General features: G+C 42.3%; 1 protein-coding gene and 1 long non-coding RNA gene across 4 annotated transcripts in view; one reads left to right on the top strand and one right to left on the bottom strand.

Annotated features, from left to right (window-relative positions):
* Positions 1-1947: 1947 nt before the first annotated feature.
* Positions 1948-26849, bottom strand: part of LOC124081457 (uncharacterized) — an 80132-nt gene continuing 55230 nt past the window's right edge. Inside the window, exons 5-6 of the long non-coding RNA XR_009225252.1 lie at positions 12577-12714; positions 1948-2404 (exon numbers count right to left, since the gene is read on the bottom strand). This is a non-coding gene — a long non-coding RNA (uncharacterized LOC124081457). The remainder of the gene's footprint in view (positions 2405-12576; positions 12715-26849) is intronic.
* Positions 11154-26849, top strand: part of LOC124081456 (neurogenic locus notch homolog protein 4) — a 29563-nt gene continuing 13867 nt past the window's right edge. For 2 of the 3 annotated variants that reach the window (XM_058573695.1, XM_046427639.2), the window contains exons 1-13: positions 11154-11261; positions 17725-17970; positions 18750-18831; positions 19011-19306; positions 19922-20269; positions 20373-20495; positions 20606-20842; positions 20950-21105; positions 21517-21711; positions 23207-23320; positions 24145-24258; positions 24342-24464; positions 25372-25531. In XM_058573695.1, coding sequence (XP_058429678.1) covers positions 17898-17970; positions 18750-18831; positions 19011-19306; positions 19922-20269; positions 20373-20495; positions 20606-20842; positions 20950-21105; positions 21517-21711; positions 23207-23320; positions 24145-24258; positions 24342-24464; positions 25372-25531 — 2021 coding nt within the window. In that variant the 5' untranslated portion in view covers positions 11154-11261; positions 17725-17897. Of the gene's footprint in view, positions 11262-17724; positions 17971-18749; positions 18832-19010; positions 19307-19921; positions 20270-20372; positions 20496-20605; positions 20843-20949; positions 21106-21516; positions 21712-23206; positions 23321-24144; positions 24259-24341; positions 24465-25371; positions 25532-26369; positions 26437-26849 lie in introns of all 3 variants that reach the window. The other variant, XR_006848046.2, reaches the window with a different exon arrangement.

The following is a 26849-nucleotide window of genomic DNA, read 5'->3' as shown; positions in this document are numbered from 1 at the left end:
GGAGTCAGCTTGGGGATTATGATGAAGGCAGAGGTGACCAGATTAGCTGGCAAATGGAGTGTTACCTAGGTTTCCAGCCTAAGTAATAGGATAATGACTTTGCCGAGGGGAGGTAAGAAGAGGGAGGAGATGTTGGAGCAGGGAATCAGAGTTTAAATTTGGATGCATTTCTGGGAACACTCCGCTGGGGAGTTAAGGAAGCGAAACATATGGGTCTGAGGTCTAAGGAGAGGTCTGAGCTAAAGACCTACATTGTGTAGCTATAGCTTTTTCCCAGAGCTTCCAGAGGGGTGTTCACAAAACTTCCCTTCACACCCCATTTGTATCTGTCTGTCTTTCCCACCTTTATTAGGAACTTCTGAGGGAAGGGGCTTGGAGGCAAAATATCCTTCCTAGAAGACAGATTTTCCTTCTACCTAAAGCTGGGCCAAGTTCAGAGACCCCATGAGGAAGACAGGCCAGGGGAGGGAAGCCCTGGATCCATAACTGTGCCCAGCTAGAGACCTGGGGCCATGAGAGGTGCTCCCAAACTCATCACTAATACAGGCCAGGGGTTGGAGATCTGACCTCCTCTGGTGATAACCAAACACTGGGGGAGAATGGACTATGAGTAGATCACAGAAACCCAGTCAGGTGACCATTGAACATTGCACCATCTCAGACTGCCACCATGGCACACCATACCCTGATCCCACACCCAAACCATTCATCTCAGGATCCTCTAACCCCTCGGAATCTGCTCCATCAGCTACCCCTGGACATCAGCTCCTGGGCAGGTTCTGAAGCCCCAGACAACCACCTGCCGCCCCACCACAGTGTCACACCTTGTCCTTATTACCTCTCTACCTCCAATCCTCCCATCTTCTAGTCCTCCCAATCCCCATGCCCACAAAGCCCTTGAGTCCCAGCTGCACCTGCCTAAGGGCTTCTTCCTGATAAGGAGAAAACATTATGATTTCACCGAAAACACATCCAACAAGCCTCTATCTTCAGTAAGTATTTGGTAAAATTTGGCAAGAGAGGCAGAAAAACAGAGAAACTGTGCAGATTCACATGCCCTTTGGATCTCTGGGGCTTGGAGCTTGGGGACAATTACTAAAGGCCAAGAAGTTGTTTCACTAATTCTATTTATCTATCAATCAGAATGAATTTCTTATGCTTATAAAATTTTTATACATTTTGATTGTTTCCTTAATTCAAGACCCCCAGCCCATGATTGTTCTTCTCTTTAAAAAAAAAAAAGGCAGATAATTCATTTGTGAGGTTTTTAATTTTTTTCTATTTATGTGATTGTTTCTAAATTTAAAATGGAGGATTGTCATAATCGATGATCCTGTGTATCCAGTAAAAATTTTAAAGTCTATTTTCAGGATTAATTGCCAGTCTTCCTGGGAAAGAGATGGCCCAGAAAGCTCCCCAGCGCATGGTCTCCTGGGACAGTAGCTGACACCATTTTACAACCCCTAATAGAAAAACAGAGCTGGGCAATGGTCATCAACAACTGTCAACTAGAATTATACACTTCCTGATGAAAAAACACAACACAACACTACTTATGACATATCCTGTCATAAAATAGACCCTGAGTCATTTCAAGTCTTTAAAATCTAACAGAAAGAACAGGGGAGGCAGAGGAGCATGATAAATGATAATGGATGCAATTAGCAAAATTTAGAATGTGGAAAATCCTATAATACGACATTTCTTCAACAAATATATGTGGGGGGATTAAGAGAGACTTAAGCTCCAAGCTCTAATTTTCCGGGGGGAAATGGCCAGCATCTCATTGAGGGGGTTCTTCTGCCCAGAGGATTCCAAGCCACCCTAAATCTTAATATGTCAAGTAATTAACAAATAATAAAACACAAACACTCAGAAATATATTTACAAACAGCGAAGTCCCTGATAGATCTAGTCCACATGAGTTCTTGAAGTAGACAAAGAGAAAATGGCTCTGGTGGTTTATTTAAGGGGGTACATCAAAGGCAGGGATAAGTTTTCAAGGGTGAGTCTTGCTTCAGTGATGTCTTGCAGTCAGCAGGTTGATTGACATCTCGGCAAGTCACACTCATCTCAGGTGTTGTGTAGAATCTTAGGCAGAGCTTGAAGGGGAAGTTCACCTGCTTCAGGCAGTCAATGCCTATGGGGGTTGCTCAGGAAGGTCCCAGGGCCAGACTTATCTCCTCAGGAGGATACTAGCAACATAGTCCACACACAGCCCACAGATGGCTAATCACTAGGAAAACACCAAATTCCAAAAGAGGACATCCTATAAAGTGTTTGACCAGTACTCCTCTAAATTATCAAGGTCAGAAAAATCAAGGAAACTTTGTAAAACTGTCACAGGCAAGAAGAATCCAAAGACACTGGACAAATATACATAATGTGGTACCTTGGATGAATCCTGGAACAGATAAAGGACATTAGGTAAAGACTAAGACAATCCAAATAAAATATTGACTTTAATGATAATTATCAACATTGATTTATTAAGTATAGCAAATATACCAAATTCATGTGAGATGTTAGTAACAGGGGACACTGGACGCAGAGTACACAGAAACACTGTATTATCTTCTCATTTTTTTCTACAAATTGAAAACTATTCTAAAAAATAAAATATATTTAAAAGAAGAGAGACAGAGCTCAGTGACTCAAAAAGCTAAGGCAGGAGATCATAAGTTTGAGGCCAGCCCCAGCAACTTATGAGACCCTGTATCAAAATTTTTTAAAAAGTAAATATTTTAAAAAGGACTGGGGATGTAGCTCAGTGTTAAAGCGTCCCTGGATTCAATCCCTAGTACCAAAAGAAAAAAAGAACAGAGACTCAAGAGACATATCAGCTTAATACAATGTATGATTCTTTCTTTGATCCTGATTCAAACAAACAGTGGTGTATGTGTATATGTATGTCTATTAGACAATTTGGGAAATTTGAACTTTGCTTATTTTGAGATAAGAAGGAATTATTGCAAATTCTAGGAGCAATAATAATATTGTGGTTGTATTTATAAAGAGTTCTTACGTTGTTGTTGTTGTTGTTGTTGTTGTTGTTTTGTTTTGGGTACTGGGGATTGAACTCAGGGGCATATGACCACTGAGCCACATCCCAAGCCCTACTTCTAATTTAGAGACAGGGTCTCACTGAGTTGCTTAGCACCTCACTTTTTGCTGAGGCTGGCTTTGAACTCATCAGCCTCCTGTCTCAGTTTCATGAGCCACTGGGATTATAGACATATGCCACCACACCCCTCTGACTCCTTACCTTTTAGAGATACTGAAATACTAACATTAGAAATTATATGTCTAGGGGCTGGGCACTGTGGCGCAGGCCTGTAATCCCAGCAGCTCAGGAAGCTGAGGCAGGAGGATCAAAAAGGCAGTCTCAGCAATGGCGATGCAGTAAGCAACTCAGTGAGACCCTGTCTCTAAATAAAATACAAAATATGGCTGGGGATGTGGCTCAGTGGTCAAGTGCCCCTGAGTTCAATTCCCAATAGCAAAACCAGAAAAAAAAAAAGAAATGAAATATCTAGAATTTGTTCTAATAATCTAGGATGGAGTGTGAGAGTAGAGATGGAACCAGAGGGGGCTGGGGATGTGGCTCAAGCCTGGGTTCGATCCTCAGCACCACATACAAATAAAGATATTGTGTCTGCCGAAAACTAAAAAAAAAAAATTAAAATTCTCCCCCCCCTCTCTCCTTAAAAAAAAAAAAAGAGAGAGAGAGAGATGGAACCAGAGTATTCCTGAAATAATAATTTATTACATCTGGATGATGGGTATGTGAGAGTTCTTTGTTTAATTGTCTCAGCTTATGTGTATGTTTGAGTTTTCTGTGATAAAATTTTTAAAAGCCTCATATGCTCTCCTGCCATATATCTTTCCTCAACTCTCCATAACAAAATTCTTGAAGATATTTCAAAATATAAAATGTCTGTACACCTATCCTCTTACAGATTTATTGAGGCACAATTTATATCTCACAAAATTTAACCATTTTAAGTACACAATTCAATGAATTTAGTATATTCATAGTGTTGTGAAACTATCACCATAACCTAATTTTAGATTATATCACCTCCAAAAGAAACCTTACGTTGGAGCAGGGAGTATAGCTCAGTGATAGAACACTTATCTAAGATGCATGAGGCCCTGAATTCCATGTTCCATACCAAGCACTGAAAAAGAAGGAAAAACCTTGTGCTCATTTGCACTCATGCCCCATTCCAACCCCCATAGCTAGGCAATAGTTAATCTTTCTGTCTTTGTAGTTTTGTCTATTATGATCATTTAGTGTAAGTGGAATCATACAATATGTGATCTTTTTACTCAGAACTCTTTCACTTGGCATGTTTTTTAGGCACATTTACATATCAGTACCTCATTCCTTTTTATTGCTAGTTTCATTGTATGGATGTACCATATGCTGTTCACCAGTTCACCAACTGATGGATATTTGGGCTGTTTCCATTTTATGGATGTTGTAAATAATACTGCAATGAACATTATTATACATGTACCTATGTGGACATATACTTTCATTTTTCTTGGACAATATGGAATTTGTGGGCCTTGTGGGAAATCTACAACGAACATTTTAAGGATTTGCGAAGCTGGTTTTCAGTTCCAGGACAAGATGGGATAAATGCACTTCTGATTCTTCCTAATAAATGCAACCACAATCCTGAATTTTATATATAAAACAAATAAAAATAAAATTGAGATGAGAAAACAGACTGGCTAAGAATCTCAAGCTCCAAAGAATATGATGGTGAGGGGCTGGGGATGTGGCTCAAGTGGTAGCGCGCTCGCCTGGCATGCATGCGGCCCAGGTTCGATCCTCAGCACCACATACAAAAAGATGTTGTGTCCGCTGAAAACTAAAAAATAAATATTAAAAAATCTCTCTCAAAAAAAATTAAAAAAGAATATGATGGTGAGTTTTCTGAGTTTTGTTTTTACCTCACATATATGGAACTGGGTACTGGAAAAGCCAGCAACCAGGAAATTTCAACAGGCACAGGAAAAAAAAGAAAAAAAAAAAAACTTTAACCAAATAATCAAGAAACAGACATCCTGACAATATAGAAAACTTGTAGAAAATTGCTGTCTACCTGAGGTAAACACCATAGTGGTAGGGGAGATCTTCACCTCACCTTCCAGGAAGGCTGAATGGGAAGTTTAGACATGACAATTTAGATGTTGACCCTCACCCAGCTGAAGTACCCCTCCCCACTGCTGGCATGGCATCAGAGAAGACCAAGTGGAAAGCCAGGATTATCAGCCCTGCCTGATGGCACCAGACTTCTCTCCATCATGTTTCTAGGGACTAATTGGGAAGCTGAAATAAGGGACCTTACACTTTCTCAGTCAATGTATGTCAGCAGAAGCCTACCCCTCCTGACTGCAATGCATCAGAACTCTCTTTCCTACACTGGCACGATGTCAGAAGACACCTGCTAAAACAGTTTTAAGTAGATCCAGAGTCTCATAATATCCAAAATGTCCAGGACACAAGTGAAACTCATTTATCATACCAAGAATGAGAAAGATCTCAAATAAAATAGGAAACAACAATTGACCTAAAATTCAAGATGACCTAAAAGATGAAATTATCTGATACATCTAAAGCCGACAGGTACTTTGAGGAGAGAGGGGAGATTGAACTCAGGGTCACTTAACCACTGAGCCACATCCCCAGCCCGTTTTAAATTTTTTATTTTGAGACAGGGTCTCTCTACATTGCTGAGACTGTCTTTGAACTCATGATCCTCCTGCTCTAGCCTCCAGCTGCTGGGACTACAGGCATTCACATCCAGGCTCGGCACAGACTAGTATTTTAAAGCAAGTATTAAAAGTGCTTCTCCAAGAATTGTGGCATATGCCTGTAAACCCCGCTTCTCTTGAGGCTAAGGCAGGAAGATTGCAAGTTCAAGCCCAACCTGAGCAATTTAGCAAGATCCTATCTCAAAATAAAAAAGGGCTGAGGATGTAGCTCTATGGTGAAGTGTCCCTGGATTCAAGCCCCAGTACAAGAAAGGAAGGAAGGAAAGAGAGAAAAGAAAAATACTTCAATAAAGCCAGGTTAAGTGGCCCATGCCTATAATCCAGATACTCAGGAGGCTGAGGCAGGAGGATCATAAGTTCCAGGTAGCCTTCACAATTTAGAAGCCCTGTCTCAAAATAAAAACAAAAAGGGTTGCATCTGGATTTAGTAGTAGAATACTCCTGAGTTCAATCCCCAGTACCAGAAAGAAAAAATAAAATAAAATGCCTCAACAAGTACTTATAAACTCTCTTTAAATGAAAAACATAAATAATATTGGCAAGGCTGGGGATGTGGCTCAAGTGGTAGCGCGCTCGCCTGCCATGCGTGCGGCCCGGGTTCGATCCTCAGCACCACATACAAACAAAGATGTTGTGTCCGCCAATAACTAAAAAATAAAATAAAAAAAATAATAATAATAATATTGGCAAAGAAATAAGATATAAAGGATAACTAAATAGAAATTTTAGAACTTAAAAATTCAGTAATCAAAATTAAAAACTCAGCAGAATGGAAAGTATAAAGGAAAAATAAAGTGAACTTAAAGATGGAAGGTATACAGGGCTAGTGTTGTGGCTCAGTGGTAGAGCGTTTACCTGGCACCTGTGAATGTTCTATCCTCAGCACCACATAAAAATAAATAAATAAAATAAAACTATTTTTAAAATGGAAGATATAAATTAATCTGGACTGAAAGAGAGAAAATAGACTGAAAAAATGAACAGAGGTTCAGAGATTTGTTGGACTAACAAAAAAGTAAACATTCACATCATAAGAATCTCAGAAGGAACTGGACACAGTGGTTAGATACCTGTAATCTCAGCTATTCTGGAGTCTGAGGCAGGAGGGTTCAAAGTTGAAGCCAACTTAGACAACTTAGTAAAAACCCATCTCAAAACAATTTTTTTTAAAAAAAAGTCGGGGGCACGCTCAGTGGTAAAGTGCTTGCTTAGCATTTGCAAGGTGCAGGGTTCAACTCCTGGTACCGCAAAAAAAAAAAAAAAAAAAAAAAAAAATCACTGAAGGAGAAGAAAATAATGGAACTCTTGTTCCATTAAAATAAATAATGGCTGAAAAGCTCCAAGATTAGATAAAAGGTAAGAGTTGGGGATATAGCTCAGTGGCAGAATACCTTGTCTAGCACAAATGAGGCCCTGAGTTCAATCTCCCTTCTGAAAAACAAAACAAAACCAAATTAGGCAAAAGATATAAACCTATGGATTTAAGTGGTGGAGACCCTGACAAGCTAAATTTTATGTGTTTATTGGTCATTTGTATATCTTTTGGGGGAAATGCCTATTCAAATCTCATGCCTTTTTTGTTTGTTTGTTTTTTGTTTGTTTGTTTGTTTGTTTTTGAGACAGGGCCTTGCTAAGTTGCTGAGGCTGGCTTTGAATTTACAATCCTCCTGCCTCAGCCTCCAGAACCACTGGAAACAGGTTTTTGCCACTGCACCTAGCTTCTTGCCCATTTTTAAATGATCATTATTGAGTTATAAGAGTTCTTTTTATATTCTGGATAAAAGTCCCTTAGCCAATATATGATTTGCAAATATTTGTTTCCCATTTTGTTGTTTATCTTTTCATTTTCTTTATGGTGCCTTTCAGAGCATCAAAGTTTCCAATATTAAAAAAAATGTATTTTTAAAATTGTATTTATTTGTTTGCTTGTTTATTTATTTTTACTGGAGATTAAACCCAGGGACACTGAATTAGATCCCCAATTGTTTTTATTTTTTATTTTGAGACAGAGTCTCACTAAATTGCCCAAGGTGACCTCGAACTTGTGATCCTCCTGCCTTAGCCTCCAGAGCCACTGGGATTATAAGTGTATGCCACTGAGCCCAAAGTTTCTAAGTTCAATGAAACCCAATTATAAATATTCTATTTGATTGCTGTACATTTTCTATCATGTGCAAGAAATCATTTTCGTAATAACCCAAGATCATGAATATTTACTCTCAGACTTTCTTCTAATAGTTTTATAGTTTTAGCTCCTTCATTTAGGTTTATGGTCAACTTTGAGTTAATTTTTAGATATGGTATGAGGTTAGAGTCCAAATTTATTCTTTTGCATGTGGAGACACAACGGTTCCAGTACTATTTGTTGAAAAGACTTCACCACCTTGAGATACCTGGGTACCTTTTTAAAATTAATTAGTCATAAATCAATTCTGTTGCATTTATCTATGTGTCTAACCTACCAATATCATGCTGATTTCCATAGTCTTATAGTAACTTTCAAAATTGAGAAGTGCAAGTTTTCTGTTGTTCTTTTTAAAACTGTTTGGCTATTCTAGATCCTTAACATTTTCATATGAACTTTGTTATCAACTTGCCAATTTCTGAAAAAAAAAATTAAATCAGCTGGACTTTTGATAGGAAACACATTGAATCTTTAGATCAATTTGTTTAGTATTAATAATAGTAATAATAGTAAGTCCTCTTACCTAGGAAAATGGAATGCTCATTATTTCAGTATTTTAATTATTTTCAGCAATGTTGTATAGTATTCAGTGAATGAATCCTGCCATCTTCTATTAAATTTATTCCAGAGAAATTTATTCTTTTGATAATATTGGAATGGAATTGTTTTCTTAATTTCTTGGTTTTTACTGCTGTTTTTTGTACTGGACACTTTACCACTAAACTACATTCCCAGCCCTTTATATTTTTTATTTTGAGACAGAGTCTCACTAAGTTGATTAGGGTCTCACTAAATTACTGAGGCTGGCCTCAAACTTGCAATCCTGCCTCATCCTTTCGAGTCCCTTGGATTATAGGTATAAGCCACCATGACTGGCCTTAATTTCATTGTTAAATTGCTAGAACATGGAAATATACTTGGACTTTGAGTATTGATGTTGTATCCTGAGAACTTGCTAGACTTTTTCATTAGTACTAAGAGTATTTGGAGGGATTTGTTAGAATTTTCTGCATGTAATATCATGTCATGTGCAAAGAAATATAGTTTTACTTCTTCCATAGCCTTCCTTTTCATTTTCTCCATTCCAATCTGAATGCTTACACTGTCTGGTGTACACTCCCCTACAATATTAAAGAGATCTTTGTTCCCAAGTATAGGGGTAAAACATTTGGTCTTTCACCTTTAGGTATGTGATATTAATATTTTCATAAACACACTTTCCCAAGTTGAGTAAGTTCCCTTCTATTTGTAATTTTTCAGGTTTTTATCATGAACAGGTATTGGGTTTTATCAAATGCTTTTTCTGTACTTACTGAGATGATTATGTTATTTTTGTCCTTTATTCTAACAAATTTGGTATATTACTTGATTATTGGATGTTAATTACTAATTTGATATATTTACTTCTTTTTTATTAGTTGTTCATGATAATACAATGATCTTGACATATTATACATTTGAATCAAATGGGGTATAATTTCTCATTTTTCTAAGTGTACAGGTTGCAGAAACACATTGGTTATACAGCCACGTACATACATACAGCAATACTAGTGTCTATTTTATTCTGATGCCCTTCCTATCCCCCTTTCCCCTCCCCTCCCCTACAATATATTTACTTCTTATAGGTCTATTCAGATTTTCTTTTTTCCCCTTGAATCAATGTTAGCAACATGTGTTATTCTAGGAAATTGTCTATTACATCACTTCTAATATGTTAACAAATAATAGTTGATGATTTTCTCATGTTACATCAGTATTGATGTCCCCCCTTTCATTCCTGATTTTAGTAATTTATGTCTTCTCTTTTTATTCATCAAGCTAACTAAGGAATTATCAAAATTGTTAACCTTGACAAAAAGACAGCTTTGGGACTCATTAATTTTCTCTATTATTTTTTATTTTCTCTTTTATTTATTTTCACTTTAATACTTATTATTTCCTTCCCATGGCTTGCTTTGGGTTTACTATGTGTTCTTTTTCCAGTTGTGTGTGTGTGTGTGTGTGTGTAGGTATGTGTATATGTATATAAATATATATATAAAATACCTTTATTTTATTTATTTATTTTTATGTGGTGCTGAGGATCGAACACAGGGCTGCATATGTGCTAGACGAATGCTCTACCTCTGAGCTACAACCCTAGCCCTTTTTCTAGTTTCTTAAGGTAGAATTTTATATTATTATAATCTTTATTCTTTATTTTTTTTCTAACAGGTATTACCAACTATAAAAAGTTTCTATAAACAGTTTTATCTGTATCTTGAGAATTCTGGTGTGTTTTTTTTTCATTCAGCTCAAAATATTTTCTAATTTGCCTGTGATTGCTTCTTTGATTTGTTGGTTGTTTAGAAGTGTGTGTGTAATTTTTGCATATTAGAATTTTCCCAAATTTGCTTTCATTGTTTATTTCTAATTCTATTGTGATCAGAGTACATATTTTGCATGATTTCAATCCCTTTAAAATCATTGAGACTTGTTTTATGACTTAGCATATGGTCTAGCTTGGAGAATGTTCCATGTGCACCTAAAAAAAAATGTTATACTCTGCTCTTTTTTGGTAGAGTGTTTCAGAGTTCTCCATTAGAGAATTTAATTGATGTGTTGTCCAGTCCTTAGCTCTCAGCCCTCTTTGTAGACTGAAGATAACTGCCTCCCCAAAGTCACACTCTTTTCAGAGTCAAACCACCTCACAGCTGAATAATGTGTGGATGTAAAGGCCTGGCTACCTCATCCCAACTCCAGATTAAATCTCAATGTCTGCTTCCCAGAGACCCAACCTGCATATCCCTAATTCAGTCAAACCATGACAACCCCGGTTTCAAAACATATTTTGTATCAGACCTCTTCTCACCTTGCCACCATCATTTTTCATAGGTCACCATGTAGGGAATGGCTTGGGCTAGGGGTTGGGGGAAACATGGAAGCAAGGAAACCAGGTGGGATACTATTGCAATATATCCAGTAGGATTTGGTGGTGGTGTGGTGAGTAGCTGTCTGATTTAGAATTTATTTTGAAACTAAAGTGGACATCTCTTATTGACCTCCCAATTTAAAATAACCCCAAAGTCATTCTTTCTTACCCTTCTTTATATTACCTCATACTCCTTATAACTATCTAATACTATATTTTACATTTACTTGCTGTCTGTCGTTTTGTTCACTACTGAAAATTCAGAGCATAAAACAGTGCCTGGCATACAGCAAGTGCTCAACAAAGAATTTTTGGATGAATAAATGAGCCAATCACATGCAACAGTACTTCTTGAAAGTGGCATTGAATGTGGTAAGTAAAGGCATACAGGAATGTCTGGATGTGTGGTTTCTGGTGCAATCCCAAGTAGAAACTTATTTTCCAGTCATTCTCACATTATTTTTTAAATGACAAAAAATATAATTCCCACTAAGATAGATGGTGCTTCCAGGTAGAAAGAACATGGGTTTGGAAGTAAATACCCTCTGTCTGAAACTCAGTAGCTACATGACCTTGGGCAAGTGACTCAACTGCTTTGAGCCCCACATATCACTGTAAATGGAAGTAATAATATTCTGCTCCTGAAGGTTTTTAGGTTTTTATTTGCAGTATTAACGATTGAACCCAGGGTCTTGTGCTTCTGGGGGTATTTTAAATGCGATAGTACATGGTCAATTGAGGTTCCGCTTCACACAAGCCTAAAATAAGTAAATAAAACATAAAAATATCTCTGCCTTTGGGGAACTGCCAGTCATTAAATAAGAAAAATAAATGAAATATATAACATGCTAGTTAGATGGTTAAAAAAAAAAGTAGCAATAAAAAGAAGAACCAAAAGGGATGGGAAACATGGGAGAGAACTTCCAATTTGGGAATAGGATAGACAAGGAAGACCTCCAAGAAAAAGTGTCTTTTGTGGAGGAAGGAGTAATGCAGATAGGTGGGGGAGGAGAAGATCCAAGCAGCAAGAAGAGCAAATGTAAAAGCCCTGGGATGTGCATGAACCTGTTTAAAGAACAGTGAGGAGGCCAGTGTGGCACAATGAATAAGAGGAATAACTACAGTTAGCTCAGAAAAGTAAATGGGGCAAGGAGTGATAGGGTGGATGTGTAGGGCCTTGAAGGCCCTGAAAGGAAGTTAGCTTTACTCTGAGTAATTAAAGAATTTTGAGCAGAGAAGTTACATGATCTAACTCACATTTTAACAGATTCATTCTGGCTGCGGTGTAGATAAATGGCCAAAAAAAGCAAGGGCAGCAGTAGGGGGAAAGGAGATGCAAGAGATGAATCTGGATACATTTTGAAGGTAGAAACAATGGGATTTAAGACAGATTGGAAGCCAGATGCAATGGCACATGCCTTTAATTCCAGCAACTTGAAAGGCTGAGGCAGGAGGATCACGAGTTCAAAGCAAGCCTGGGTAACTTAGTGAGGTTCTAAGAAGCTTAGTGAGACTCGATTTCTCAATAAAAAGGGCTGGGGATATGGCTCAGTGGTTATGTGCCCCCTGCATTCAATCCCCAGTACCAAAAAAAAAAATCGCAAGAACCATTTCTATCAGTAGGAAGGAGAAGGTTTATAATGGAAAATCAGATCAATTTTGAGCAAATTGGGTTTAAAGTACTCACCAGACATTGGAAGTACAAGTCTGGAATTCCAGGGAGTGGTCTGATCTAGAAATAGTAATTTGAAGTTGTCAACACAAACATGGTCTTTGAAGAAACTATTTAAATCTGGTGGGGAACCATGAAACTGTATGAGATCACCTAGGGACAGAAAAAGAAAAGATCCAGGAATTGAGGCATGAACACTACCACGTAAGAAGTCTGGGAGACCCAGCAGCTCAGGAGGCTGAGGCAGGAGAATCACGATTTCAAAGCCAGCCTCAACAAAAGCAGGGCGCTAAGCAACTCTAAATAAAATACAAAATAAGGCTTGGGATGTGGCTCGGTGGTTGAGTGCCCTGAGTTCAATCTCTGGTACTGCCCCTGTAATGCCAGATTCATGGGACCCCAATAGACCTCCAGGAGCCGAATCCGATGCAATCACACAAGAGTCTCTATTGCAAGCCTGGACTCAACAACCGTTCCCGACACAGCGGTCCTGAGGAGTGAGTCCCGGTCCTTTGTTCAATGAGATTTTATAGGTTTTGGGGGATACTCTATGTGTCATAACATCATATAGAAAATCATTTCACACCGAGGGAAAGTCAAACAACAATTAACATTGATTAGCACATTCACTGGGGGGAACAAGTTGAGTAGGAGTGTTTGGTTAGTAAAAGAGGAGGATTCCTTTGAACTGATTGTTTTAAGCCATGAGGGGTGTTTGTGCTAAACTACATGGTTTCCCAACATGTTATCAACCACCATAAACTACTGGGGGGGTCATCTGGCATCCCAGGTATTTTCCCTGTCTCATGCTGATTGGTGGCTGCTAGAGGGTTGCTATGGGTCCTCACCTAGCCTGACTGAATCAGGGACACCTGGCTCTGCAGATCTCTCCTGTTATTTTCAGACAAACAACTCAGCAGGGTGGATATGTGCCTAGGAGCTCTCTGTGGGTTTTTCCAAGGACAAGGGTCACACCCCCTTCGTTGGACAGGCTTTGAGGTAGAAGCTGTTTTCAAAACTGGAGTCACATCAGTTTCTCACCCCCCCACACACACACCAAAAAAAGAAAAAGAAGAAGAAGTCAGGGAGAGGAGGCCAGAGTGGTGGTACATGTAAAATATTCAGGAGGCTAAAGCAGGAAGATCTTGATTTTGAGGCCAGCCTTGGCAACTTTGTGAAATCCTGTCTCAAAATAAAAATTTAAAAGGACTGGGGATATAGCTCAGTGGTAGAATGTCCCTGGGTTTGATCCTCAGTATGAAAGAAGGAGAGAGAGAGACAGAGGAAGGAAGGAAGAAGGGAGGAAAGAAGGAAAGATTGATTTATCAGCATGGGGTCAATTTTGCTTATTTTTATATCTATGGTGGGCTGTTGTCTTCTTTGTGTTTAGTCACATTATCAGGGCCTAGCTCAAAGACTGATCCTCTGAAGGTCAGAACCTGAAGTATGCATGATTGACAGGTTATCCCACTCAGGAAATATACACTGAAAGAGAAGTCAGTTGAGCAAAATGAACCTCTCTTTGAAGGGATATTATAAGGAAAGGGGTCATTTTCACCAGAGAGAACTTTGTGCCCCTGCCATGCTGTAGATCACTTTAATGACCATACCATCATGGTTAGCATCAACCTCTGGGAAGCCTTTATGAAGGAAAAGCAAGCTCTTAGGCAAGTCTCCATATTCTTTGGGGATGTAAGGTCCTAGAAGACAGTGAGTGTGTCTGAGACCCAGGAACAGCAGGTTCATACTGCCTGACCTCAAGCAGGATAAGCAAAGAATGAACCAAGCACCTTCCTGACACTATCCTTAAACAGTTTCTGCCTTACACCACTCCTGGTTCCCCTTCCACCTAACAATGTCTCTGTCTCCATTGCCAATTCTTCTTTTTCCCAAGCTCTAGCCGAGTGCCCCAGCCTCCTTCTCTAAAATGCTATGAGGTCAGCAACACAGCAGAAATGGCAAGTTCAGTTCTTTCCACCCAGGTTTTTTCTTTGTGGTTCCATGAGAAGCCTAATGTTTCTTCCTATTTTCCTTTTGCTACTCATCAACACCAAATCCCCCAATCAGAAAATCAAAGAGGGCAAAAGGAGGGGTTTTTCACACCAGGTTTCCCCTTCCCAGATCCCTATACCCTTGGCTCCTCAGCTGCTGCCTCAACTAAGGAGGTGATACAAAAATGGCTTTACCAATAACACAATGGGCCTAAAGCACAGACAGGAAACTCACAAAAGAAGAATCATGAATCATCATTACCTAGATGAAAATGTTAACCCTAACAACAAAATACTTCTTTTTTTTTTTTTTTTTTTTTTTGTACTAGGAATTGAATCCAGGGACACTCTATCACTGAGCTACATTCCAAACCCTTTTTATATTTTATTTGAGACAGAGTCTCACTAAGCTGCTCAGGCAGGGCTTGAACTTGGGATCCTCCTGCCTCAGCCCCTCAAGTAGCTGAGATTCTGGGCATGCACTATCATGCCCAGCAACAAGATATAAATTTAAAGCAATAATGATATGCCATTTTGCCTAATACCTAGGGTTGAAAAGAGTAAGGACATATATATAGACCTTGCTGACTGGAATATAAAGTCCTGCACTGATCTTTGGAGAATGATATTGGCCACACTTAAGGACCAAGAGTTTTGACCCAGGAAACAGACAACCACACAAATTATGTAGATTCAAGAATACTTACTGCAAAATAGTTTATATATTTTTAAAAATTGACACCCACCTAAATGTGTTACAATAGGAAATTGGTTTAAATGAATGAGGGGGTTCATCAAATAGTGGTATACTAGGCAACTATTAAGAATGATGGCGGGCTGGACATATTGCTCATTAGTAGTGCACATGCTCACCATGCCTGAGGCTCTGGGTTCAATACCAAGCATCAAAAAATGAAAAAATAATAAAATTCAGACTTACTCAAGCTATCTACAAAATAACTGACCTATATTCTTTTTTAAATTGATACATTATAGTTATATATAATAGAATTTTTGATGGCATATTTGTACATGCACATCACATAATTTGATCAATCTCATTTCCATTACTTTCCCTCTCTCTCCTCTCTTCCTTCCCATTGATCTGCTTGCTCTACTTTACTGATCAATCTTCCATCTATTATTAATTATTATTATTACATTATAATTATAAGTGGGATTCATTATAGCATATTCATAAATTAACATATAATAATTTGGTAGATTTCATTCCCTAGTACTTCCCCAGTCCCTCCCCCGACCCTTGATCCCTTTTCTCTACTCTGTTGGTCTCCTTTCTGACCTGTATTCTTTTAAATGTCAACATCATGAAAGGCAAAGTGAGTCTAAAGAAACATACCTACATTAAAGGAATGTAAAAAGACAAATACTAGCCGGGTGCGGTGGTCCCTCCTATAATGCCAATGGCTCGGGAAGATTGCGAATGGTTGAGTGCCCCTGAATTCAATCCCAGGTACCCAAAACAAAAAGACTTAAATACTAAATACAATATAATGAGTGATTCTACATTAGATCCTGGGCCTAGAAATAAAATTTTTATAAAGGGTGTTATTGGGCAATTAGCAAAATTTGAATATGGATTGCAGATTAGAACACTGTATTATATCAATCTAAGTTTCTTAAGGTCACTTCATCTTTTGCCCACCAGTATTAGTGATTGAACCCAGGTACACTCTATCACTGAGCTATATCTCAAGCTCTTTTTATTTTTTATTTTGAGACAGGGTCTTGCTAAGTTTCTGAGGCTGGCCTCCAACTTGAAATCCTCCTGCCTCAGTCTCCTGACTAGCTGGAATTATGGGCATATACGACCCAGCCTGGCTAAATTTCCTTATTTTGATAATTGTAGTGTATTATATAAAAAGATGTTCTTGTCCTTAAGAAATTCATGCTGATGGGTTTAGAGGTACTGGCCTTGTGTGTGACTTAACTCTCAAAGGATTCAAGAAAAAAATGCTACTAATGTGCATTTATAGAGAAATAATGATAAAGCATATGTGGTCAAATGATATCCATTGGTGAATCCAAGGGTAGGGTATCCAGGAATTCTTTTTAGTATTTTTGCTGCTTTTATATAAGCTTTAAATTATTTCAAATAAAAAGTTTAAAAAGAAAAAAAGAAAGGGAGGGAGGGAGGAAGAAAAGAAGGAAGGGAGGGAGGGAGGGAAGGAGGGAAGGAGAAAGGGCGAGGGAGAGACAAATGGCACCGATGATGTATATTCCTTGGCAAGAGAGGTGTTCAGAACACTCCAGAATGCAGCCCAGGTCAACACTGGGTGTGTGCGGCTGCCGAGACACCTCCACAACCCTGGACTCTTGCTCTCTGTGCTACTAGAGGAACTGAGCATGCAGTTGACCTCAAAGCTCTCCTGGGCTGACTTAAGAAGATGGAATGAGACTTCAAGGCAACAAATTTCCTTTTGTAGTTTTATTTACTCCAATTTTATATTATACATCCCAGAGATCTCCACAGTAGAGGGAAGCAGAGATGGAAGGAGTAAAAGCTACCCAAATTCAGTATTTGCTACAAATAATTCAGAATGAAAAAGTTAGAATTTTAAATTTAGAATAGATGATAGAATATACTAGAATTTAGGAAACACTATGTTCATTTATCATTGATGATGACAAATATGAAGGCCAAGATTTCCTCCTAAAACCAGCTGAGTATCTTGCCCATTCCCCAGAAGGAGGGGAAAAAAAGAGTCCCCACAAGGACCAAGGTGAGGTCCAGAGGTCCCTGGGTCTTTTCTGCAAGGTAAATGGTTTCAAATCATGACAAGTTGCAGGTCCTCTGAGAAGCATCTGTACTCATGAGGCAAGTTAAGCATCATCTCTTGGGAAGAGGAACAGGGAGATCCCTCACTACCCCACACCTCTGCTTCCAGATCCTTCCCCTCTGGAGGCTCAGGGGTAGCCACCTTGCAATTCTCTTCTCTAGAAAGGAGAAACCAGATTCACAAACAGAAGAACTGAGACTACCCCCCACCAGGGGCCTCAGAAACCAAGCCAGTTCTCCCCTCCTATCTTCACCTGCCATTCATTCATACCGTCCTACTTCTCCCACTTCCCCAGGGGTTGTCAGGGACAGAAGGCCCCTCCTTCATCCCCCTCAATGTTCCTCCAACCCCCCCACACCACCATTCACTAGGGTGTCCAGGACATTGTGTGACTCAGGAAACAGCTCAGACATTAGGCTTGCAGCAGGCTGAAGAGGACAAGGAAAGGGCAGTGTGAGCCAAGGAGGTGGCCCTGCCACAGTGAGGGCTCTGAAAGTCCCTGCCTGAAAAGGGAGAGGAGATCTGGGCTTGGGGATGCTCTGGAATGCAGCCCCCTTCCCTGCTGCTGCTTCTGCTGCTGCCGCCACCACCGTGTTTCCTAGTTGTCATGGCCAGAGGTGAGTTATGGGGTGTGAGAGGAGGGGGAGTCCATTTTCCCTTAAGAGGATGTCCAGTGGGGTGGGAGAAATAGAGCTGACCCCCAGGTTTTGAAGGGACACTAGATAGAAGAGATTTTCCCAAAAAATGCAGACAGCCTGTAGGGAGAGCCGACCGCCACAGAAGCTGCTCCAACCCAGGCTTTGGGCTGGGTGCCAGTAGGGACTGTTGGGGGGATGGGTGAGAGGGCGCCCATCCCCAGGGAAACCCAGTTAGCCCTGGAGCTAAGTTAAGTGTACTCTTATAACCACGTTGAGAAGGGCAGATCGACCACCTGCTAGGGGGGAAGATGAGAGGCGATCAGGAGGTGGAGATGTGGAAGGTCATGGGTCCACCATGTCCCTTTCCTGTCCAGCTGTCCCCACCCCCCGGAAGGCTTGATTCTGGGCCCTTCCTGGCCTTCCTGGAGGAAATCCCTTCAATGTCTCAGCCATTCACCTCCTGGGGCCCCCTTGCCCCCCTTCTGTTCCCTGTTGTCTTGCTTCCTAGGGATGGAGTCCAGGGCTGGACTTGGAAGGCTAGAGAGTAAACAGGAAAGGGGGGTGTTAGGGAGTAGTAACTGAGAGGCCTGGGATGGAAGGAACTGAGGCATGGGACCACACGTGGACTGGAACAGGGTATGATGGTAGTTTAGAGCATGCATGGGGGCTTGCTTTGAACAGGTCTCTTAGGAGCACCTGGAGGAGGAAGTGAGACACAAGCTCCATGGCTCCATCTCATTCTCCGTTTCCATCCATAGGGCTGCTGTGCGGAAGTTTTCCAGAACCCTGTGCCAATGGAGGCACCTGCCTGACCCTGCCTCAGGGGCAAGAGACCTGCCTGTGAGTGTACCTTGTGGGACTAGAAGACTAGAAAGAAATGGGGAGGGAGAGTGAGGGAAGAAAGGAGAATGAGGGGAAGTGAAGGAGATGAAGGGAAACAAATAAGGCAAGGGAGAAGGGTGGGAGAGAAGGGAAAGAGGGGCCAGTGATGTGAGTTTTCCTCTCTCCCTCCCACCCAGGTGTGCCCCTGGCTTCCTGGGCAAGACATGCAAGTTTCCTGACCCCTGCCAAGATGCTCAGCTCTGCCAGAATGGGGGCAGCTGCCAAACCCTGCTTCCCACCTCACCAGGCTCCTCTAGCTCCCCCTCTCCATTGCCCCCCAGCTTCTTCTGCAACTGCCCCACTGGCTTCACTGGTAAAAGGTGCCAGGTCCGCCTCCAAGACCCCTGTCTTCCCTCCTTCTGTTCCAAAAGGGGCCGCTGCCACATCCAGGCTTCAGGCCACCCACAGTGCACCTGCATGCCTGGATGGACAGGTAAGCTCTGGTGGGAGTGGAGTGGAGAGGACAGGCAACAGCAGTGGGCTAGGAAAGATGTGGGCTGGGAAAGATGGAACTGGACACCATCACCACTGTTGCATATGCTGTAAAGTGAGTTTCCTTGTCATTATCCAGGTCAGAGTTGCCAGGTCCAGATTAGGAAATCAGATCAGAGAGGCAAAGCAACTCATCCAAGAGCATACAACCAGTTTTGTGGCACAAAAAGATACCAATCTGAATCTCTTACCTGTAGAAGCTGGGTGCTTTTCACCTCCTCCAAGAAGGTCATCACTGTAGGGACCCCATCATTGCTACTTGGCCTTTTGGCTAAGATCAGGTGTTATAGGACCCCAGGTCCCAGTTTTCCCCGGGTAAGGCCAATTTGCAATATCCATTTTCAGTTTAGAAAATAAGGTTGCTCCAGATATAATCCTACCAAGGCATGGCAAAACTAAGGCAGGGGTGATGGAACAGGGTAAAGTGAGCACAGAAATAAAAGGAGGAAAATTCAAATATTCAATCCACAGGTTATCTGCAGGGAGATCAGAGTCATCTCAGATGGGCTGGAATTTGTGCAATGCTAGAAAGAGCTCCCTCTACCCTCTATTGCAGGTGAGCAGTGCCAGCTTCGGGACTTCTGCTCAGCCAACCCCTGCATCAATGGAGGCGTATGTCTGGCCACATACCCCCAGATCCAGTGCCGCTGCCCACCTGGCTTTGAGGGTCATGCCTGCCAACATGATGTCAATGAGTGCTTCCAGGACCCTGGACTCTGCCCTAAAGGCACCTCCTGCCATAATACCCTGGGCTCCTACCAATGTCTCTGCCCTGCAGGGCGGGAAGGTCCACACTGTGAGCTCCGAACAGGACCCTGCCCCCTGGCAGGCTGTTCAAATGGGGGCACCTGCCAGCTGGTGCCAGGGGGAGACACCACCTTTCACTTCTGCCTCTGCCCGCCAGGTGTGTCTTCATAGGTGCTTTTCTGTAGCCTCCTCCCCTTTCTGGGAAGGGAGGGTTGCCTCTTTTGGGTTCCTTCACCTGGCTAATCCCATGACTCTATCAGGCTTCACAGGCCTAGACTGCGAGGTGAATCCAGATGACTGTATTGAGCACCACTGTCAGAATGGGGGCATTTGCCAGGACGGACTGGGCACCTACACCTGCCTCTGCCCAGAGACTTGGACAGGTGAGTTGTTTAAGCCAAGTTAATGTCACCAGTGGCCAAGTCAGCCTGTGGCTTCCCTTCCTCACAGGACTCCCAGCTCTAGACCTTGTTCCTTTCCTACCTCCCTACAGGCTGGGATTGCTCTGAAGATGTGGATGAATGTGAGGTTCACGGTCCCCCTCACTGCAAAAATGGGGGTACCTGCCAGAACTTGCCTGGCAGCTTTCATTGTGTATGTGTGAGTGGCTGGGGAGGCACAGGCTGTGAAGAGAACCTGGATGACTGTGTTGCTGCTACCTGTGCTCCTGGATCCACCTGCATTGACCACATGGGCTTCTTTTCCTGCCTCTGCCCACCTGGGCGCACAGGTATGGGGACTGAGGGGTGAGGGAAGAGTGAGGTAAAGGTGGAGGCTGAGAAGAACTGGGGGTCTCTTGGGAGGTCAATCAACCTTGCCCCCATCTGGCCCCTCCAGGCCTCCTATGCCACCTGGAAGATATGTGTCTGAGCCAGCCATGCCATGGGGAAGCCCAGTGCAGCACCAACCCCCTGACGGGCTCCACACTCTGCCTGTGCCAACCTGGCTACTCAGGGCCCACCTGCCACCAAGACCTGGATGAGTGTCAGATGGGTGAGGCACCCCACAGCAGAGCCTCTCTGAGCCCAGACAGGCCTCCACACTGAACAGAGAAAAGGGGAAGTTGTTTCTTAAATTAAAAAAAGAAAGAAAGAAAGAAAGAAAGAAAGAAAGAAAGAAAGAAAGAAAGAAAGAAAGAAAGAAAGAAAGAAAGAAAGAAATATCTCTTTTTCTTTGGGTTGGTCCTGATGTGACATCTCTTCCCTACATGGCCCTCTCCCCAGTGCTTAGCCCTCCAGGCCTCATAGATTGTCCTCTTGGTCCTTCTCTATCCTAAAAATACAAGCCCTTTCCCCAGTTGGTCTTGCAGCCTCAAATGGGCCCTCACACCTCTCCTGACAGTTTGGCCTCTTTGCCCTTCCCATCCCTGGCCCCTGTGAACTCTCAGCTCTTCTCTCCTCCCAGCCCAGCAAGGTCCCAGTCCCTGTGAACATGGTGGTTCCTGCCTCAACACCCCTGGCTCCTTCAACTGCCTCTGTCCACCTGGCTACACAGGCTCCCGCTGTGAGGCTGATCATAATGAGTGCCTGTCCCAGCCCTGCCACCCAGGCAGCACCTGCCTGGACCTCCTTGCCACCTTCCACTGCCTCTGCCCACCAGGTATGGCTTAATGGGGACTTGGGTGGGGGAGAAACAACTAAGCTGAACCCACTGGGAATTGCCCCTAGAGAACAAGGATAGCATCAGTCCAACGGGCGTCACTTACTACAGGATGTTTCTCCTCTCCCTCCCCCCAAGTGAAAACGGAGACACCTATGGACCCTAGGAAAAGAGCTGCCACAGATAGTAGTGAGGTTGTACACTGCTCAACTCTGGAGGAGAGGGGCTGCCATTCCTTTCATGGTAATCAGAGACAGCACAACACATGGCCCACTGTACACTGTGGCCAAATAAGGGAGGATAGTTAATAAACTTTCCATGGTGAAGCCTCTGCTCATACTTACCTACAATGCTCTCCCTAATCACTCCAACTCTCCCATCCAGAGATAAAGAGTAAATCCTTAAAATTCCAAAAAGATCTGTGTGCTTGAATTTGATGCAGTAGGAAAGAAACACGGCAAGGGTGCAGGCACTTCCAGGCTAGTTTTACCAGGGAAAAGTCATTTGAAGAAAGAGAACTACAGAGCCAATACAGAGAGCTGGATGAAACCAGAAAAATAATAGCTGACTTTGTGCCAGTACTGTCTCTTACATGTATTATCTTATCTACTCTTTACACTAATCCTATGCAGTTGGCATTGTTACTATATCCATTTTATAAATGAAGAAACCAAGACATATAAAACGTTCAAGTGGTTTGTCCAAGGTCATGCAGTTAGTAAGTGGCAGAGCCAAGATTTAAACCCAGAGTTTCAACATTAACCACTACACTACACTACCATTCTAAGGTGAGCAATATCCAAGGTTTATGGCTCAGACCACACATAGATAAGTATACAAAAGTAAAGAAAACTGTCCAGTTTCTTTACTCTTATATACTTATCTATGTGTGGACAAGGTTGTAGACGTGAAGGAGGGTTGGAGGCACGCTCCCTAAGCAAGAAAAGGAAGGTAATGAGGTCCTTGTTCAAGATGAGACCATGGACATGAGGATGACCCCAAAGCAATGGGATAAATATGAGAGTAACACAGCTTCCCAAATGCCCTTCACATTCCCCCACATTGGGATTCCTGTTCACTTTAGCATGAAGACCTGCCATGAACAAGAGGAGTAAATCATGCTCCAGGCAGACACCCGCTTGCCTAATTTGTACATCAAAGACCTCCAGGTTAAGCAGCCTGCCTGGGTGGGCCCCACGCTGCCTTACCCGGAGATGGCCCCAAGAGGCACTTCTAGGATGCCCTCTTACAGCTCTCAACAGGAGCCCTCTTGCTTCCTGAGGCTTTCACACCTGAAGGAGGTAGCACTGCACACCACAGCAGAGCTCAGGGTTCATCTACCCAACCCATCGGCAGACAGCAGAGAGAGGGGAGGCCTGATGGGGACACACAGCAAGTTGCATGTGTGCTGGCTCTAGAACCCAGGTCTCCCAAGGAGAAGGGGGCAGGGCCAGCCTGGCAGAGCCCCACCCTCACCATGCTCCTCTGTTCTCAGGTTTAGAAGGGCTACTCTGTGAGGTGGAGACCAATGAGTGTGCCTCAGCTCCTTGCCTGAACCAAGCTGACTGTCACGACCTGCGCAATGGCTTCCTGTGTGTCTGCCAGCCTGGTGCGTGCAGATTCCAATCCAGCCATCCTCACCCTGCAGTGTTGGAACCACCAGAGTTCTGTCCTCTGGAAGTTCTCTCTAGCCTGGTCAAAGAGTTCCCCATTTCTCCAACTCCTCTGCTCCTCAAACTCTCTTCTGCTACATCCCAGATCTTTCCTTACTTACACACCCACCCTCATCTCTGACCTTCCAAATCACCCATATATCCCTCCTTTGCAGTCCTCCTGCATAGTCCTCTATGGACTCTGCATGTCAGGGGTCCCAGGCTGGTCTTGGCATTGCCTGCCCTGGACACAGGGAAAGCTGCCCCAGGTCTTTCTTTTCCAGCTTCCTGGAACATCCCTCTGGTACCCTGCTATGAAAATAATTACATTTATTGACTATTTACTCCAGGACAGGCACTTGACTTTGTGCTTTGGAGGCATTATGTCATTTAATCTTTTCAATGGCAACATAAGGTAGGCTCCTCTTTATTTATTTTTCCAGTGCTGGGGATCAAAGCCAGTATCTCATGCACTCACACATGCTAGGCAAGCACTGTGCCACTGAAGCTACACCCCCAGTCTAGGTTCCATTTTTTGCTCCTTTTACAGAGGAGGAAACTGGGAGCTTAGAAAGTTTAAGTAGCTTGCCCAAAGTCACACAGCTGGTAGGTGGCTGAGCTTCACGTTTTCTGCACCATCCTTCTGTTGATCCATGCCCAACTACCCAGGTGTCTTCTCTGGGAAGACCTACAGGTTCACCTTTCCTGGCAAGAAAGAGCTAAGCTGTGTCTTCCTCAATGACCTTGGCCTTCTCTCCCCATCTACTCCCTTCCCCACTAGGATTCACTGGCACCCAGTGTGAGGAAGACATCGATGAATGCAGAAGCTCTCCCTGTGCCAATGGTGGTCAGTGCCAGGACCAGCCTGGAGCCTTCCATTGCAAGTGTCTCCCAGGTAAACTGGGGCCCAAACACGGGAGGAAAGGGTGGCAGGGGGCAGAAGTCTCTGCAGTCCCTGATTCTCCTCCTCTGCCATAGGCTTTGAAGGGCCACAGTGTGAGACAGAGGTGGACGAGTGTCTGAGTAGCCCATGCCCCAGTGGAGCCAGCTGCCTTGATCTCCCAGGAGCCTTCTTTTGCCTGTGCCCCTCTGGCTTCACAGGTCAGCAGGGAAGTTGTTAGAGAATAATTGAGTCCATTTGGCATGGGACAGTAGTCATTGGTGGGTGTTTGAGAGTCAGGATGTGAAACAGATAAGAATGGCACCCCTTAAAGTAACTCAGGGCAAAACCTTCACAACTGTGGATGTTATTAAAGAGCCACATTTATCCCAACATGAATGGGTATAATTAGGGCTCAGGAGCAGAGATTGGGCTCAAAGGGGAGCCATTCACTTTTTTATATAGCAAGTCTTTATTAACACTGGGGATGTGACTCAGTGGTAAAGTACTGGCATGAATGAGTGCCTGGGTTCAATCCCCAGCACCATACAAATAAATAAATAAATGCTTACTATGCCAGTCATAGAAGCAAGTTTGAGTAAGAAGTTGCTATCCTCAAGTGGTTTTAAGTCTAATGCATAGACCAACAAGTCTCCTGTTGGTATGGCCCAATGGCCCTGAGAGAGGAGAACCCACTAACCCAGACTAAAGGTGAGAACTCTTCATGGAGTTCAGAGCAGAAAAGGGCCTGCATGGAGGAGATGATGGCTAGGCTGAATTTTGAGAAATGAGCAGGAGTTTGTCAAAATAGAATGCCAGATAATGTGTTTTAGTTGGAAATCACTGTGTTTATAAAAGCACAGGGGAAATAAAAGCACCTTTCATTTAAGGAACTGCATGAGATCCAGAGCTTAGAGTGCAACAGGGCAAAGATGAGAAACACAGCAGTTGTAGGAAGGTCATGTCACACCAGATCCCATATGACAGGAAGTTAGTATCCTGAAGGTAACGGGAAGTCATTGAAGGACAGGTCTATGGGGAGTGAGTTAGTCATACATAAGTAGCCTTTGGTCCCCTCAAGGGCATAAAAGGGTTTTGTTTTCTATCTGACTCATATCCCCACCCCAGGCCAGCTCTGTGAGGTTCCTGTGTGTGCCCCCAACCTGTTCCAGCCTGAAAAAAAATGCCAGGATCAGGAAAACAAGATCCACTGCCTCTGCCCCAGTGGAAGCCTTGGCTGTGCCCCTGCTGAGGACAACTGCACCTGCCACCATGGGCATTGCCAGAGGTAACATCTTCCAGGCCCTCCATTTGCCCCTTTTCTGGTCCTCCTTAGCTATGGTAGGAGAAAAAGCAAGTGAGGAACATGTCTGTGGGAAATGACCAACGGCGACTATGAAGGAGATGACCAAGTTCTTAGGGCAAGTCGATAAATGCATTTTATATATATATATATATATATATATATATATATATATATATATATATATTTATAATCTAGAATCCTGTGTCAAAGTAAAAAAAATGGGCTGGGGATGTGGCTCAATGGTTGAGAGTCCCTGGATTCAACCCCAAGTGTCAAACAAAACAAAATAACAATACCACCCCCCATACATTTTAGTACAGTTTTCTTAATCACAGTGTTTTTATAGCAAAATAGACACACATATATGGGTTCAATCCTCCATATAAATAACTAACAGTTAGCAAGCCTAGGGCTGAGGTTGTGGCTCAGTGGTAGAACGCTCTCCTAACACCGGTGAGGCATTAGGTTCCATCCTCAGCACCACATAAAAATAGAGGCATTGTATCCACCTACAACTAAAAAAATATATTAAAAAAAAAAGTAGACAAGCCTAAAATTTAGGCACAAAGGGATTCTTGTTAAATCCTGCATCAGAAAAATATAATTCAGCAAGTGATTCAGGAGAAATGATTATTTTGGGAAATACATATATATGTAAATCCTCCTCTTATGTAATACACCCCCAAAAAATCCAAATATTTTTTAATCTCTGAAAAAGAGAAAACGTTCTAAGTTGGCTAAAAGAAGAAAATGGGCCAACAAAACAAAGGAATAGACTGATAAATCTGACCACAAAAGTTTTAATTTTTATACCTAATAGAAAAAAATGAAAGACAAATAAACGAGGAAAATGTTGGCAGCACGGGCAGTGAATCCAGACTTTCCAGGTAAGACCTTGGACAAGTTACTTGACCTCCCCATGATCCTATTTCCTCCATACAATGAGACTGATTATTACCCTTGGCCTCAAAGTAGGTTAGGATTAACTGAATTGCTACATGCCGAGCTGGTAGAATAGTAACTAGCATATAGCAAGCACTCCAGAGCTTTATTTTATACATGTGAGGCGTGGACATTTCAATTCATAATAGAACATAACCAATTTACAATGATCATGAAAAATTCAATTTCATTCATAATAAAAAAAAATGGTTAAAAAGGCAAGTATTGCTTCCCTAACTATGGGGGTCATATTCCTAAAAACACTGTGATTAAGAAAACTGTACTAAAATGTATGGGGGGTGGTATTGTTATTTTGTTTTGTTTGACACTGGGGGTTGAATCCAGGGACTCTCAACCA

The sequence above is a fragment of the Marmota monax genome, unplaced genomic scaffold (genome assembly GCF_021218885.2).
Source record: "Marmota monax isolate L192 unplaced genomic scaffold, Marmota_monax_Labrador192_F-V1.1 WCK01_AAM20220418_F8-fsc00426, whole genome shotgun sequence".
Classification (NCBI taxonomy): domain Eukaryota; kingdom Metazoa; phylum Chordata; class Mammalia; order Rodentia; family Sciuridae; genus Marmota; species Marmota monax.
Note: the sequence above shows the minus strand (reverse complement) of the source record. Positions and strands in the feature narration are given on the sequence as shown.